This window comes from Lacerta agilis, chromosome 18, assembly GCF_009819535.1.
Source record: "Lacerta agilis isolate rLacAgi1 chromosome 18, rLacAgi1.pri, whole genome shotgun sequence".
NCBI lineage: Eukaryota > Metazoa > Chordata > Lepidosauria > Squamata > Lacertidae > Lacerta > Lacerta agilis.
The window spans coordinates 7,624,604-7,639,148 of NC_046329.1; the positions used below are offsets into that span (position 1 = coordinate 7,624,604).

General features: G+C 44.9%; 1 protein-coding gene across 1 annotated transcript; it reads right to left on the reverse strand.

Moving 5' to 3' along the window:
• Positions 1-4,820: 4,820 nt before the first annotated feature.
• Positions 4,821-13,452, reverse strand: THEG (theg spermatid protein). Its single transcript, XM_033136672.1, has 6 exons — positions 13,370-13,452; positions 10,934-10,992; positions 9,549-9,615; positions 7,231-7,357; positions 6,114-6,198; positions 4,821-5,081 (listed from the first exon to the last, which is right to left on the reverse strand). Exons 1-6 carry the CDS (start codon positions 13,450-13,452, stop codon positions 4,894-4,896), a joined length of 609 nt encoding a protein of 202 aa, XP_032992563.1. The 3' UTR covers positions 4,821-4,893.
• Positions 13,453-14,545: the final 1,093 nt, after the last annotated feature.

Sequence of the window (14,545 nt, forward strand, 5' to 3'; positions counted from 1 at the left end):
TGGAGCCGCCCGCTGATTGGCTCCTACGCGCAGGAGATGGAAGGGGGAGGGGGAGGAGGCAAGAGGGATGGGAGGAGGGGGGTAAATTCTGGGGTGGTGGGGGGAGAGAGAGACGGGAGGGGAAGGTGCGATGTAGGTGAGGGAGAAGGCAGGTGAGGAGCGGCTGAGGCGAAATGCGAGGTGGGGTGAAAGGGGAAACGTGGGGGGGGGCTGAGGTAGAATGTGTGGGGGGGTGGAAAGTGGGAATGTGAGGGGCAAGTGGGGAAGCTGAGGGGAAATGCGAGGGAGGGTGAAAGGGGGAATGAAGGGGGTAAATATGGGGAGAACTGAGGTAAAATGGGGGGAGGGGATGTGAGAGAAAAGCGGGGAGGCTGAGGTGAAATGCGAGGTGGGGTGAAAGGGGGAATGAAGGGGTAAATATGGGGAGAACTGAGGTAAAATGGGGGGAGGGGATGTGAGAGAAAAGTGGGGAGGTTGAGGTGAAATGCGAGGTGGGGTGAAAGGGGAAGCGAAAGGGGTGGATGTGGGGAGGACTGAGGGAAAACGTGGGGGGAATAGGGGGAAAGTGGGGAAGGTGAGGTAAAATGCGAGGGAGGGTGAAAGGGGAAATGAAGGGGTGAATATGGGGAGAACTGAGGTAAAACGGGGGGAGGGGATGTGAGAGAAAAGCGGGGAGGTTGAGGTGAAATGAAGGGAGGGTGAAAGGGGAAATGAAGGGGTGAATATGGGGAGAACTGAGGTAAGATGGGGGGAGGGAATGTGAGAGAAAAGTGGGGAGGTTGAGGTGAAATGAAGGGAGGGTGAAAGGGGAAATGAAGGGGTGAATATGGGGAGAACTGAGGTAAAACTGAAGTAAATTTTCTTGGGAAAGTTAAGTTAAATGGGAAAATGAGGGGAGACCTGAGGTAAAATGTTGAGGGGAGATGAACAAAGTAAAAATGTGAGGTGTTTGGAGAGAGCTTCAGGTAAAAAGTTGCAAGGGAGGGTGATTTAAAAAACCCCAAAACCATAAATATGAAAGAAAAGTGATGTTGGAGGGGAAATACAAATGGAAGGAGATATCAGGTGGTGTTTTTTTTTTTTTTTTAAATTACTGCTCTTATCTAGTATGCCACCTTGTTATACTTCTTACTAAAGCGCAGTTTATAAATGAATAAATAAAATGGGATGAGTAAAGGGAAATCTGGGAAGGACAAAAGTGGGGGAAAGTGTGGAGTAGTGGGAATTGCTGAGGTAGAAGATGTGGTGATTAGAGAGAAAAGGTGTTGGAGAGAATACAGAGGGCAACATGTGAGGAATTAAGGGGCAGAAATGGGGGTTGAAACAAACAACAACAAAAAGGATGGCTTGGGGTTTTTTCCATGTGAGATTGAAGGGTGAGTAAAAAGGAAGAGAGTGGAGAATTGAGGTGGGAAAGAGACAGGGACAAAAGTGGAAAGTTGAGATAAAATATGTTGTAGTAGGGAAATAAGGGAGATGAGGCTTTGGGGAATAGTAAAGGAAGGGAGCAGTGGAGGGGGAATTGAGGAGGAGGAGGAGATAGGGCAGGAGCAGAAAGCTGAGGTAAAGGCGGGAGAAAACAAAGGGGCAAAATGTGAAGGGAGGAAGGTCGAAGAGGGGTGAATAAGGGGGCGCTGCTGAAGGAAATTTGGGAAGGGTCTGATGTGGGGCATTAATGGCTACCGTATTTTTCGTTCCATAAGACACACTTTTTTCCTCCTAAAAAGTAAGGGGAAATATCTGTGCGTCTTATGGAGTAAATGGTGGAGCTGAATTGCCCAGGGGCTAAAAGAGGATCATGCTTTTTATTTTACAAAGAGAAAAGGGGGTGTTGAAAGGACCCGGCTCAGCAGCTGATCAGCAAGAGATTGGGAGAGAGATAAGAGTCCTGGCTCCCTTTCAGCCCTGCCCCATTGCCCAGGCCTCCTTTGTTGAATGTGCTGCAGAGGGAGGTTGTTTGTTTCCCCAGCGACATGTGACTGGTGATTAGATTATCTGTCTGTAAACTGTAGAAATGGCTCCCTTTCCTTTAGAAGCTGCAGAAATGTGAGTTGAACCCCATAAAATGGGGCTTTTCCTCTTTGCTTTTCCCCCTTTGCAAAAAAAGCTGCAAAACTTTTAGCTGATCCTCAAAAAAACAGGGCTTTTAGAGGAGGAAAACCAGAAAAATTTGTTTTTTCTTGTTTCCTCCTCTAAAAACGAGGTGCGCCCTATGGTCCGGTGCACCCCATGGAGCAAAAAATACGGTAGTTGGGAATGAGAGTTTTTAAAAATTGAGGTAAAATATGAGCCAGTGAGGTGAAATGGTTCAAAGAGGTGAAAATCAGAGGTAAGTAGGGGGTTTTAGTGGTAGAGAATAGCATTGAGGTAAAAAGTGTCAAGAATGGAAAGACAGGTGGGGGTTTGGGGGGGGGATAAAAAGAGAAGCGAGTAAAATGTGAAGCTTGCTGAGGTACTATATTGTGTGGTGAAGAGTCAAACTGTGGGGAATTATTTCTATTGTACCCTAAAGTCACCAAGGCATGTGGGAGAGGAAAAAAAAGATGGTGAGGTGAGAAGGTGCAGCTGTTAAAGTATAAGGCAGCGAGAAGTGGAAAGACATTTGGGGCAAGGAGTAGAAAACCAAAGTGGGAACTGAATGGGGAAAGAGAGCAGAGTTGATTTAAAATTCACTATTTTCATTTATATTCTGGTTTTCTTCCATCATGGAACTGAGGGCAGGTAATCGGTCTCTAGTGTAGACTTGCTAGACTCCAGTCCTGTTTAGCTTCAGCAAAATTTCCTCAGGTGCCTTCAGACTATCCCCTGGAACATTGGGTTTTTATCAAATGCTAGTCCTATGCAGAGTAGACCTTTTGAAATTGATAGATAACTTGGAATTGAACCCATTATGATGAGGAGAGCTAGAGTTCTAAGAGATGAGGGGAAAGTAAAAGGTGAGAGGTGAAGCCAAATAATGTGGAACTAGAAATAAGAGAGATGTCCAAGGCAGTGATAGGCAGTTCTCATTTCATTTTTTAAAAAAGATGGGAGTTCAGACCTCCTGACAGGTGGCCTGCTCTCTTCTGTCTAATCCAAGTCATATGGAAACCGATGTAGTCATTTTTGTGAGTGAGAAGATGGTACTTTACACATGCTCAGAAGAACTTCATATCTGTACCTTCTCTGCAAGATACCCTTGCTTTTGGCATTGAGCCCCATCATTCAGGAAGCATATTGACAGCTTGGAAAGATACACACATGTAAAATCCAGTGATGACTTTTGTACGTTAAATGTTCAACCATCAAAAACCAGATGCTGGAGACACAAGGTTATACATCTATCAACATCATACACACATAAAGTATCCCACCCTAACCCAGAAGATGGGAGTTTACACAACATCCAGGATAACACCCCAAAACCACAGAAAGTTCCTATCTCAGACAACGAGAAGTTTATACAGTTTATGTTAACCAGAAAGCTTTATACTGTGTGGGTAGCCCTCTATTTTTAGCCATGCCCATAACAAAGCTGTACCAGACAGTTGCAAAAGCGTCTTTATGCTTCAAACTTTTTGCTGATTTTATTTTGTTAATTCAATCCCCCCCCCCAAGTGCTATTTTGTGACCATACTTTTCTCGTACTGGTTTGCCAAAGAAAAACATCTTCCAAATTCACCCAGTACCTTTGGTTATTATGAGCCTGGCCACTACTAAAAGAGAAATTGTTAGAGATTTGAACTGTAAGTATTATCTGCCGCGAAAAGATTCCATTATTTTCAGTGAGTTTACCCCAGCATAACTTAGTTGGATACAACCCAAAGCAAACAGAATAAATAATAAGTAAACTTAGATGTGTATCACTTCTCAACACCTCGAGCATGGTGCTTAGCAGTGGACTCCATCCAGCTGTGACTCAAGCAAGAGGCAGCTCTCAAGAGGAGAGAGGACATCAGCAAAACGTATGAAGTAAACCATAGCATGGGGTCACGAAGAGTCGGACACTACTGAACGACTGAACAACAACAAACCATAGCAATGAGTTCTTTAAAAGAACCAGATACGTTTAGCCTGGAGAAATGGGTGAATCAGATTTCCAAATATATAAGGAAAAGGAAAAGGAGCCTGGATGGTTAAATCCAATCAAAGGCAGCTATGGGGTTGTGGCACTCATTGCTTTCAGGCCGAGGGAGCTGGCATTTGTCCACAGACAGCTTTCTCGGTCATGTGGCCAGCAGGACTAAACTGCTTATGGTGCAACAGGACACCGTGACGGAAACCAGAGCGCACAGGAACGCCATTTAGCTTCCCACCACAGTGGTACCTATTTATCTACTTGCACTGGTGTGCTTTCGAACTGCTAGGTTGGCAGGAGCAGGGACAGAGCAACGGGAGCTCACCCCGTCGCAGGGATTCAAACCGCTGACCTGATCAGCAAGCCCAAGAGGCTCGGTGTACTTAAATGATGGAACTGTGGTGGAGCCTAGAAGGGCTGTACTGCTTCTTGCTCCCCAATGACCTTGACCAAAGGTGTACATGTGCAGGTGAGGAGGGCTTTGTCCTGAATCCCACTGCCTGGTCCTAACAGACGTGGCCAGACACCAACAGAAGTGCCAAATGACAAGAGGAGTATGGAAACCTGGAGCAAATGAGGCAAAATGATATGCCACTATAAAATCTCACAGCTGGTATTGGAAGGCAAGTGGGGCAACTCTCCTGTCACAAGATGCATTAATTCAGAACCACGGTAGCTCATCGTTTAATGAAACCTGTTCCCTGCAGGCTAGAGATACAGCAGGCCAAAAGTCCCACAACCATATAAGAAATGAAATACATCATGGCTTCTTTTCCAGGTCCAAGAGGTCTGGGATCCTTTAATTTGAAATTGAGGAAGAGTAGCATTTACATAACTCAAATCAATTTGCCTCTTATTCTCACCGGGCGGCTAATTTCGATAATGCGAGGAGAAGGAACGTATTGGAGAGCCGCCTTGGAAACCTGGAGTGGATCTCGTTTGTCAAACGTGTAGATTTTGGGTTTAGAGAGCTCATCATACTTTGCCGCTCCAGCAGGATGGTGGATTAGTTTTCTATGTGGCTCTGTAGGAGTGAACCAAAAGAGAAGCAAAAATGGCTAAATTTGACACAAGCAGCCCTTTCCCCCAAAAGGTTCAAAGGTCTAAAGCCTAGAGGTGATGCAAAATTGCTCACAACCGTTGAATTTGGGAGCATTCCGCTGTTTTGGGGAATTCACATTATAGGGCAAAACATGTAGCCAACAAGTCTCATGTCAGAAATCCTTGGCGTATCAATGATGTCCTTGGTAGATAAAGGTGGCATATACATGCAATAAAATAGATATGGGAAGGAAGAAACTTGTGAATGCTAGGTGACAGAATGAGTGTGTGGAGGCAATGGCACCTCTCTCATGGTTGGGTGGGGATACACTTCCATCACTCTGCAATCAAATTTTTCACATTTCCCCCAAAGTTTTTCGAAAAAGTGTTTGGCCGCATAAAAGATATGCACCATGAAAGCTCTCAGACCACCTTTGGGTCTGTTTAAAACACTTGTCTTGCCCCCCCAGCCTGATGCACATCTATTCAGCAGCCAGGTGTTGACAGATGCTGCTTTTCTTCCTGGCCCAGAGGCAAAGATGGCAGTTGAACCCCCAGAAAAATAACAGAAGGCAGTACTCAGGTGTGTGCCTTACTGCTGAGGGTGAGATGCAAGGTAAGTAGTTTGAAAAGTTAGGTGGGAGGTGCCCCCCCTCAAGCAGAAACAAAAGTCTTCCAAGTTGGCATCTGTGATCTGATTGCCAACGGCTTTTCTCTCAGGGCAGGGGGTGTGCAGGTAGCTGTTCCCGCACCGCTCGGCTGTCAGAAGGGGGATCTTGGAAGCCGGTGGGAGCCCTGCTACCAATGCACTTAGGCACCTGTGTTTGTACAGCAATATTCCCATGTTCCTCATCTTCTAAAAATGGGAAGGTTTATTATTTAAGTGAGCGGCAGGGTGGCACAGCCTCCCCACCCGCTTATGTATCAGGAGCCTCCCCAGAGGAGCCACAGCTAGACTTGTCTGGAGAGCAAGCTATCGTCATCGTTAGCAAGAAGGTGGAAACGTATCTCTTACTCTTTGCAACGGAGGGCACAGTCCTTGGAATGGCTAGAGCAAGTATCCTTTGTGTGGGAACAGCGGCCAGCGCTCCTTTGCTCACCTAAAGACAAGAGACAAAGCTAAGGACACAGAAAGAGCTTGCTGGATCAGGCCAATGGCCCATCAATTCCAGCATCCTGTTCCCACTGTGTCCAGCCTGCGGTTTCTAGCACCTGGTATTCCAACTGTGGAGGCTGAGCCAGCTCAGCTCCATGAACTTGCCTAATCCCCCTTTAAAGCCACCTACTCTATTTTTCCGTGTATAAGACGCCTCCATGCACAAGACGACCCCTATTGTTTTGAACCCAAAATAAATCAACCTTTTAGACTTCAAACAGAACTTTTATATAGCAACCCCCCAAGATTGCCCCAAGTTGTTGAGCTCTTTTGGAGATCTCCCAGGGGCTCCAATGCCCTGCAATCCACCTGGTGCCCTGCACCCCCCTATCATATATTAAAGCATCAGCAGTGGTCACCCTGTAATGCTTGGCAGAACTCTGTGCTCTGGTTGACAGAAGTGGATTGGCGGTTCTGGCAGCTTCTTCATGGCAGCTGCAGGAAGGTAGCAACCCCTGACGACGCCTGAGAGCACCCAAAGTTTTATTTACCCCCCAAAAATATTTTTGTAAACCTCTTTTGTTTGTTGGTTGTTTTTTTTTATGAATGAAGCGGGGAGCCACCACTGAAAAGGACTGTTCTCTTGATGCCACCTTCCATGGTGAGGGCACACGAAGAAGGTCTTCAGATGACAATTTACAGTATAAATAAGTTACACCATATGGAGGAAAGGAGAATTCATTATACAACAGCGCCAAGACTAGGATGGTAGGGGCTTTATTAAATGGTCTCCTGAGAGGCCTTCCCAATTTTCATGTGGTTCGTCCAAACAAAAGCTTCAGTACCACTGAGCCAAAGCATATGACCTCTCAACCATGGGCAGGTATGCCAAAAGCAGCTGCCCCGTGGCCAGGAATAATAGAATTGTAGAGTTGGAAAGGGACCCAAAGGAGCATTTAGTCCAAACCGCCCCCACCTGCCCCCTGCAATGCTGGAATCACAGTTAATGAAGCAGGCTGGCCAAGGGTATACATACCAACGGATAAGGGGGGCGGTTTATTTCCCAGGCAGACCGGTAAGGCCGGGGCTGTGCCAGTTCTACCAGCCTTGATGACGCCTTCACCTTTAGGGCTGCAGCTTTTACTGGCCACACGGCAGAGGGTCTGGATTAGGGGGAGAATATACTGGGAACTTAGCCATATAGGAAGAAGAAGAAGAAGAAGAAGAAGAAGAAGAAGAAGAAGAAGAAGAAGAAGAAGAAGAAGAAAAGTCCACCCACACCTGCAAAAGTCAAGAAGCATAAGGCAAATTAAAGCAGTCTTTGTGGCAAATACCCGACTTGGGACTAGTTCACCTTGCCCTATGTATTCAAACCTGGTCATGTTACAGGTGCCACGTAATACAGTATCCACCCTTCCCCAGTTATCTTGCCAACTGCCCTCTGGATGAAGGGAAGTCTATAAATTTAATAACTAAGAAGTAAATAAGAAGCCAATCTTTTAGTGTGACACCTTTGGAACTCCCTGCCTATTGACACCAGGCAGGTGCCTTCATTGCACTCTTTTTCAGCACCTTTTGCTCGGACAAGCTTAGCAGGACATGTAGAATAATGATGTGTTTTTAGTTTATGGCTGGTCTTAATTATTTAAAATGTTTCATTTTTACTAATAATTTTATTCTTTTTGTAAACCACTTTTGAGGGTTATTTTTTTTAAAAAAAACAATCAGTATGTAAATTTTATAAAGAGAAATAAAATATTCTCACTTCTGTACCCATTTTATCTGGTTCAAGAGACATTGCCTATCTAAGGTTAGAAAAATGTTATCTTCAAATTAAAGATTGGGTGTAAACATTCCTTCCCTCTGAGCATCTCTCACCCTTTATTAATATTATTTATTAAATTTGTATGTTACCCTTCCTCCAACAATCTCGGGGCATTTCACAGCAGTATCGTAGAATCATAGAATTGTAGAGTGGGTACCACAAAGTTCCTCTAGTCCAACCCCCTGCAATGTAAGAATCTTTCACCCAATGTGGGGCTTGAACCCTCAATCCTGAGATTAAAAGGCTCATGCTCTGCTGACTGAGCTGCTTGCTGCTCAGTTCTAACCTTGCTGATTCAAGTAACTGTTATCTAACTCAGGCATAGGCAAACTCGGCCCTTCAGGTGTTTTGGGACTACAACTCCCATCATCCCTGACCACTGGTCCTGTTAGCTAGGGATGATGGGAGTTGTAGTCCCAAACATCTGAAGGGCCGCGTTTGCCTATGCCTGATCTAACTAGGGTTTCTCAGCTCTGCATCAAAATAATCAGCATTTTACATTTGTAATGCTAGTATTTTCTAATGTTTATTTTTAATGCCATTGACCTCAATTATATTACTTTCTGCAATGCTTAAGTTCTGCTAAGCAAAGTGAATGTATTTGCTGTGTTCCTGAATACTCATCCTTGAGCACTAGATTTTTTTGTGTGGAGATATGAAGAGGATTTGCCCCCTCAATGTGGCTGTTGATACAGAGGGAATTAAAGTGAATAACCTACCTGTCCAACTGTGATTCTGCTACATAGAAACCAGGCTTAAATTTGTCCCCTGAACGGAGCAAAGTTGCCACACCCAAAACTTGGTGACCTCCAGTTGTTTCTTGGTAATGGCCCCCTGATTTTGCAATGCCCTCCCCAGAAAGGCTTGCCTGATGCCCAGTCCATAATCTTTTAGGCAGGTGTTTCCTGCTCCTGCCCACCTAGCAGTTCGAAAGCACGTCAAAGTGCAAGTAGATAAATAGGTACCGCTCTGGCGGGAAGGTAAACGGCATTTCTGTGTGCTGCTCTGTTTCTCCAGAAGCGGCTTAGTCATGCTGGCCACATGACCCGGAAGCTGTACGCCGTCTCCCTCGGCCAATAAAGCAAGATGAGCGCCGCAACCCCAGAGTCGGACATGACTGGACCTAATGGTCAGTGGTCCCTTTACCTTTTCCTTCTCCTGGGCTTTTTAAAATTACAGTGGGAATATTTTTCTGTTGCTCCTTGATTCTTCCACCAAGTGCATTTTAGCTGCTGTGTCTATGCTAGGTTTGAGGGTTACTTAACTGTATTACCGTTTATCCTTTTCATTACTTATAATTGATTTCATTGTCCAAAACATTGGCATGGATTTTAATGGACCTGTAAATCACCCAGAGGTAAATGAGATGCAATGGGCAAAAAAAAAAAGTAAAAAAGTTTCAGCCAAAATACATCTACCTGTATGTATTTTCTGTTTACAGCTGTTTCCCCCCCCCCCAAAAAAACCCCACCCTCCCAGTATTTGTTTTGTTTGGGTGGTTTTTCGGTCTGGTTACATTCTCCCCCTACCTGTCCCCACTGTAGTCAGAATTAACCTTTTTGGATTGAGACAGGACTTCCTGCCGGGGAGTTAAGACTGCAAAAGAAGAGGTGGAGGAAGAAGAGGGAAAAGAAAGTTAAATAGATGTGAACATTGATATAGCCTTGCCAGAATGTGATCAGATTAGCCCATCTGCGCCAAGAACATTGTCTTCTCCCCTAGCTTGACACGGGGGGGGGGGGGAGAAATTTGATTCAATTTTCATTTAAGGGCAAACCTACCTAATTCACCCCTTTTCCAAAACAACATACAAACGGCAACGCAACCCTCCTTCCAAAATTTGCACTTTCCCAAATTTTGCAGTACAATTCTCCAACCAAGAAAAGCATACAGGTCATGATTAAGTGGGCAAGAGAGCTACGCCAGGTTATTGAACTAGAGAAGTGGGAAAAGCTGTGGAAGAGTGCTATGAATTTTACCGCATGCTCCACGATTAAAGAGAACATAATTAAAATGTTTTACCGTTGGTATATGACACCTGAGAAGTTGTCAAAGATTTACAAAAATCAAACAAAAATATGCTGGAGATGCAGAAAAGAGACAGGTACTTTTCTCCATGTATGGTGGGATTGTAAAAGAATAAAGTCCTTCTGGAATGAGATATTTGAACACCTAAAGAAAATTCTAAGAATAAATTTTGATAAAAAGCCGGATCTGTTTTGGTAGGATTAATACCAGAGAATATTCCTAAAAATAAGATAAATATATTATTATACGCAGCAACAGCAGCAAGATTGCTGATTGCTAAGAATTGGAAAGGGAAAAATTTACCGACAATAGCAGAATGGAGGGGTAAATTACTTGTTGAAATGGCAAAAATAACAGCCAATATCAGAGGTCGTTCAAACAAAGATTTAATTAAAGAATGGGAAGGACTAAAAGAATACATGGAGAAGTACTGTCCAAATTATGAATTATTAGTAGACTGAGTGGAGAGAATTGCACGGGAAAACGGACGATAAGAAAATAATTTAAGTATAGATAGACAGGAAATAATTTATGGGAAACTAACGCAACTGAAAACGATAGATGAAACTTGAAATTGATGCTACACGATCACTCACGGGGGAGGGGAAGCATTGGAGGTGGGGTGGGAGGAGAAGGTAAATAGGTTATCTTAAAGTGAATTATTTTGTTCTGTATTGTTTTGTTTTGAGTTTAAATTTGGAATTTGATGGACTCAATGTAATTGTTAAAATCTAAATATGAGAAATAAAGAATGGACATGGGGAAAAAAGAAAAAGAAAGAAAAGCATACAGAAAAATTCATGTACTAGGATAGAGCATGCACCACACAGCACCTGTTAAAGAAAACACTTAAATTCTTTTTTTCCCCTTTTTTAAAAAAACTTGCCTGGAATTGTTGTTCTAGGCTGCGGCTTAGGTATCTTATCAACCCAGTATACAGAAGGCCTGTAGAAAGAGAAAGGAAGAGTGGGCACGGAGGGAGAGATGGTTAGAGATGAGTTGGCAGAATATCTCCCTCTCCTGCAATTGTGACACCTATCCTGCTGCTGCCTTCATGCCAAGAAAAGGCCAGTCCACTTCTGCTTGGCCTCTGTTTTGGTGTTTATCTGCACCCCCCACCTTTTAGTATTAATGAATATTAATTTACAAAGCCCTGATCAACTCAGGCCCAGGGGCACCTCAGGGTAGGGTTGCCACCCATCCCTAGAAAAGTGAGCATCCCTTTTCTTTTCTTTTCTTTTCACATATTCAAGCTCCTCCTGCTGCTGCAAACTGTGCAAGGAGGGTGGGTCTGGTGGGGAGACCACTGAGATCACCTGCGGCTGCATCGATGGTCATTCCCTGAATTGGCAAGGCTCATTCAACAGCAACAAGGAACCAAGTCACCGACCCAGTCCTGTGGAACTTCCTTTTCAAGCTATTAAACGCTTGCTGGAAACTTTCCCGTTCTGCCAGGCTTGTGCAGACAGTGAAGAACACATTGTTCCATCTGATTTTAATATTTCTGTATGGTTTTTGCTGTCTAATTTAATGTGCAATTGTTGTAAACTGCTCTGATGAAACAAGTGCTGGTGAGGGAGGGATGGGCAGACCTCCGTCCATCCAGCCCGTAGACCTCGCCTGGCAATGCCATTTCAACAAAACTATGGGTACCTCCCATCATATACGACGTCAGGTGCTGGGCAGTTAGAGGTTCAGCAGCCAATGAATGATCAGGAACCTTAAGGTGTGCCCCTGATTCTGCCTTGGCAAGGGAAGTTTGTGTGACAAAGTCCTTGATCTAACCTTCAATCCCTCTTCCCAGGGAAAACTGGGAATTGCAGCTGTACAGGGAGAATTTGGGTCTCCCGACAACTTTCAGCACTTGTAAGAAACTATACAGCACCCAGGATTTGCTGAAAGGGAGCCATGGTTCTCCAGAGTGGAAGAAGAAGAAGAAGAAGAAGAAGAAGAAGAAGAAGAAGAAGAAGAAGAAGAAGAGTTTGGATTTGATATCCCACTTTATCACTACCTGAATGAGTCTCAAAGCGGCTAACAATCTCCTTTCCCCTCATCCCCCACAACAAACACTCTGTGAGGTAAGTGGGGCTGAGAGACTTCAAAGAAGTGTGACTAGCCCAGGGTCACCCAGCAGCTGCATGTGGAGGAGCGGAGACGCGAACCCGGTTCACCAGATTACAAGTCTACCGCTCTTAACCACTACACCACACTGGCTCTTCTTCATGCAATACATGAACTGAAGAGGCTCCTCATGAGGCTGGGGGAACATTGCCCGGCTGTGGGGTGTGAAGACAGCTCCCTACAAGGCCCTTTCCACCTGGCCTAGGGGGCGGGGCCCACACTCACCAGCCCTACTGAAGAGGCTCCTCATGAGGCTGGAGGAACATCGCCCGGCTATTGTTTTATTGATTTAATATGCTGTACACCGATTTGAGATTTTTTAAATTAAAAATATAAAGCTGTATAGAAAATTTTAAAATAAATAAATAAATAGTTCAACTATGGACCTCACTCCCACAAGATGGCAGGGATGGCCACCAGCTTCGATGGCTTTGAAAGAAAATTGGACCAAGTCAGGGGGGGACGTGACAAGGTTGTCATTGTCTCCTCGCCACAACGGCTCCACTCTGCCTCCACGGTCAGAGGCACTGATACTTCAAAACGCCAGTTGCCAGAAGCCAGCAGGTGGAGAAAGTACTCTTGTTTGTGCCGATCCAGCAGGACTCTTAACGTTCTCTAAATGTACAGTGCGGATAAGACCTCAGCGCACTGAGGTCCAGCTCCGAGGGCCTTCTGGCGGTTCCCTCCCTGCGAGAAGCAAAGTTACAGGGAACCAGGCAGAGGGCCTTCTCAGTGGTGGCACCCTGCCATCAGATGTCAAAGAAATTAACAACTATCCGACTTTTAGAAGACATCTGAAGGCAGCCTTGTTTAGGGAAGCTTTTAATATCTGATGAATTCCTGTATTTTAATGTTTTGTTGGAAGCTGCCCAGAGTGGCTGGGGAAACCCAGCCAGATGGGTGCGGTATAAATATATTATTATTATTGAAACAAAATAGGAAATTCTTTCCAGTAGCACCTTAGAGACCAACTGAGTTTGTTCTTGGTATGAGCTTTCGTGTGCATGCACACTTCTTCAGATACCAAGTGTGCATGCACACGAAAGCTCATACCAAGAACAAATTCAGTTGGTCTCTAAGGTGCTACTGGAAAGAATTTCCTATTTTGTTTCGACTATGGCAGGCCAACACGGCTACCCACCTGTAACTGGAATTATTATTATTATTATTATTATTATTAGTCCAGCAACCAGGCTCTCACCTGCAGAAGACGGTTTGGTGGATAATTTTCGGCTGGGCAAGGATGCTGGTACGGTCTCGCTCCTGACCCCATTTCGGAAGCATGAGTCGACAGGGCACCTAACTCCGGAGACCTCCTAGAAAGTGCTTCAGCCAGTGCCAGGTCACCCAACAGGGAGACTAAGCATGTGGTTTAGAGCGCCAGCAAAAGCAAGAGATTATATATATTTCTGCAGAAGTGTCGAACTGAAGTTTGGGGAAATGAGAAACCAAAATTGACAGGTGCACTCAAGCATCAATGCCGCCACCCCACCCCCCTGTCCCCGTCCCTGATAAAAAAAATTAAACTGCAATACATTTCAGGGTGTTTTACAGCTTCAATGTGGGTTGGACACGGGTGGCACTGTGGGTTAAACCACAGAGCCCAGGGCTTACCGATCAGCCATGGGGTGAGCTCCCATTGCTTGGTCCCTGCTCCTGCCAACCTAGCAGTTCGAAAGCACGGCAATGCACAAGGAGATAAATAGGTACCGCTCCGGCAGGAAGGTAAATGGCATTTCCGTGCACTGCTCTGGTTCGCCAGAAGCGGCTTAGTCCTGCTGGCCACATGACCCGGAAGCTGGACTCCGGCTCCCTAGGTCAGTAAAGTGAGATGAGCGCTGCAACCCCAGAGTTGTCCGCGACTGGACCTAACGGTCAAGGGTCCCTTTACCCTTTACAGCTTCAACAGTTCTGGGGAGGTGGGAGGTGAGTCAGAAATCTAGCAAGCCCACCAATGCCATTTTATAAGTCTATCTAGAAACTGTCCTTGGTATAAACTTTATATTAATAAGATATATTTGCAAATACATACTGTACCGTCTTCTTATTAAAAAATGTTATTACTGACCATCACCACTAGGGGGCAGCCCTGGCAAAAATATGCACACTGTGTTTTATTTGCAAAGGTCAATCTGTTCTGCCATGACCACTGTGTAGGAATCAGGCCTAATCTATAGATAGGAATTATTTGTGCAACGGGAGGTGAACTGACCTGATACTCACCTCTTGGGCAAATGTGGTGATCAGAAGGTATCTCTTATCTACCAGATCGCACACTTCCCAAATAGTCATCTGACACAGTCCTTAGCTAAAAAAAGAAAAAAGAAAGGGGGAGAGAGAGAAAGATTAAAATCAATTTTTCTTTAAGAAAATAAAA

Bases quoted from the DNA above. Each gene is read 5' to 3' on its own strand.
- THEG (XM_033136672.1), bottom strand. From the start codon at position 13,452: ATGCTTCCGAAATGGGGTCAGGAGCGAGACCGTACCAGCATCCTTGCC. The intron at 9,616-10,933 runs GCAAGTTTTTTT...CTTCTTTTGCAG, and splicing joins GCCTAGAACAACAATTCCAG to TCTTAACTCCCCGGCAGGAA. The intron at 7,358-9,548 runs GTAGGGGGAGAA...CCCCTAATCCAG, and splicing joins TCTGACTACAGTGGGGACAG to ACCCTCTGCCGTGTGGCCAG.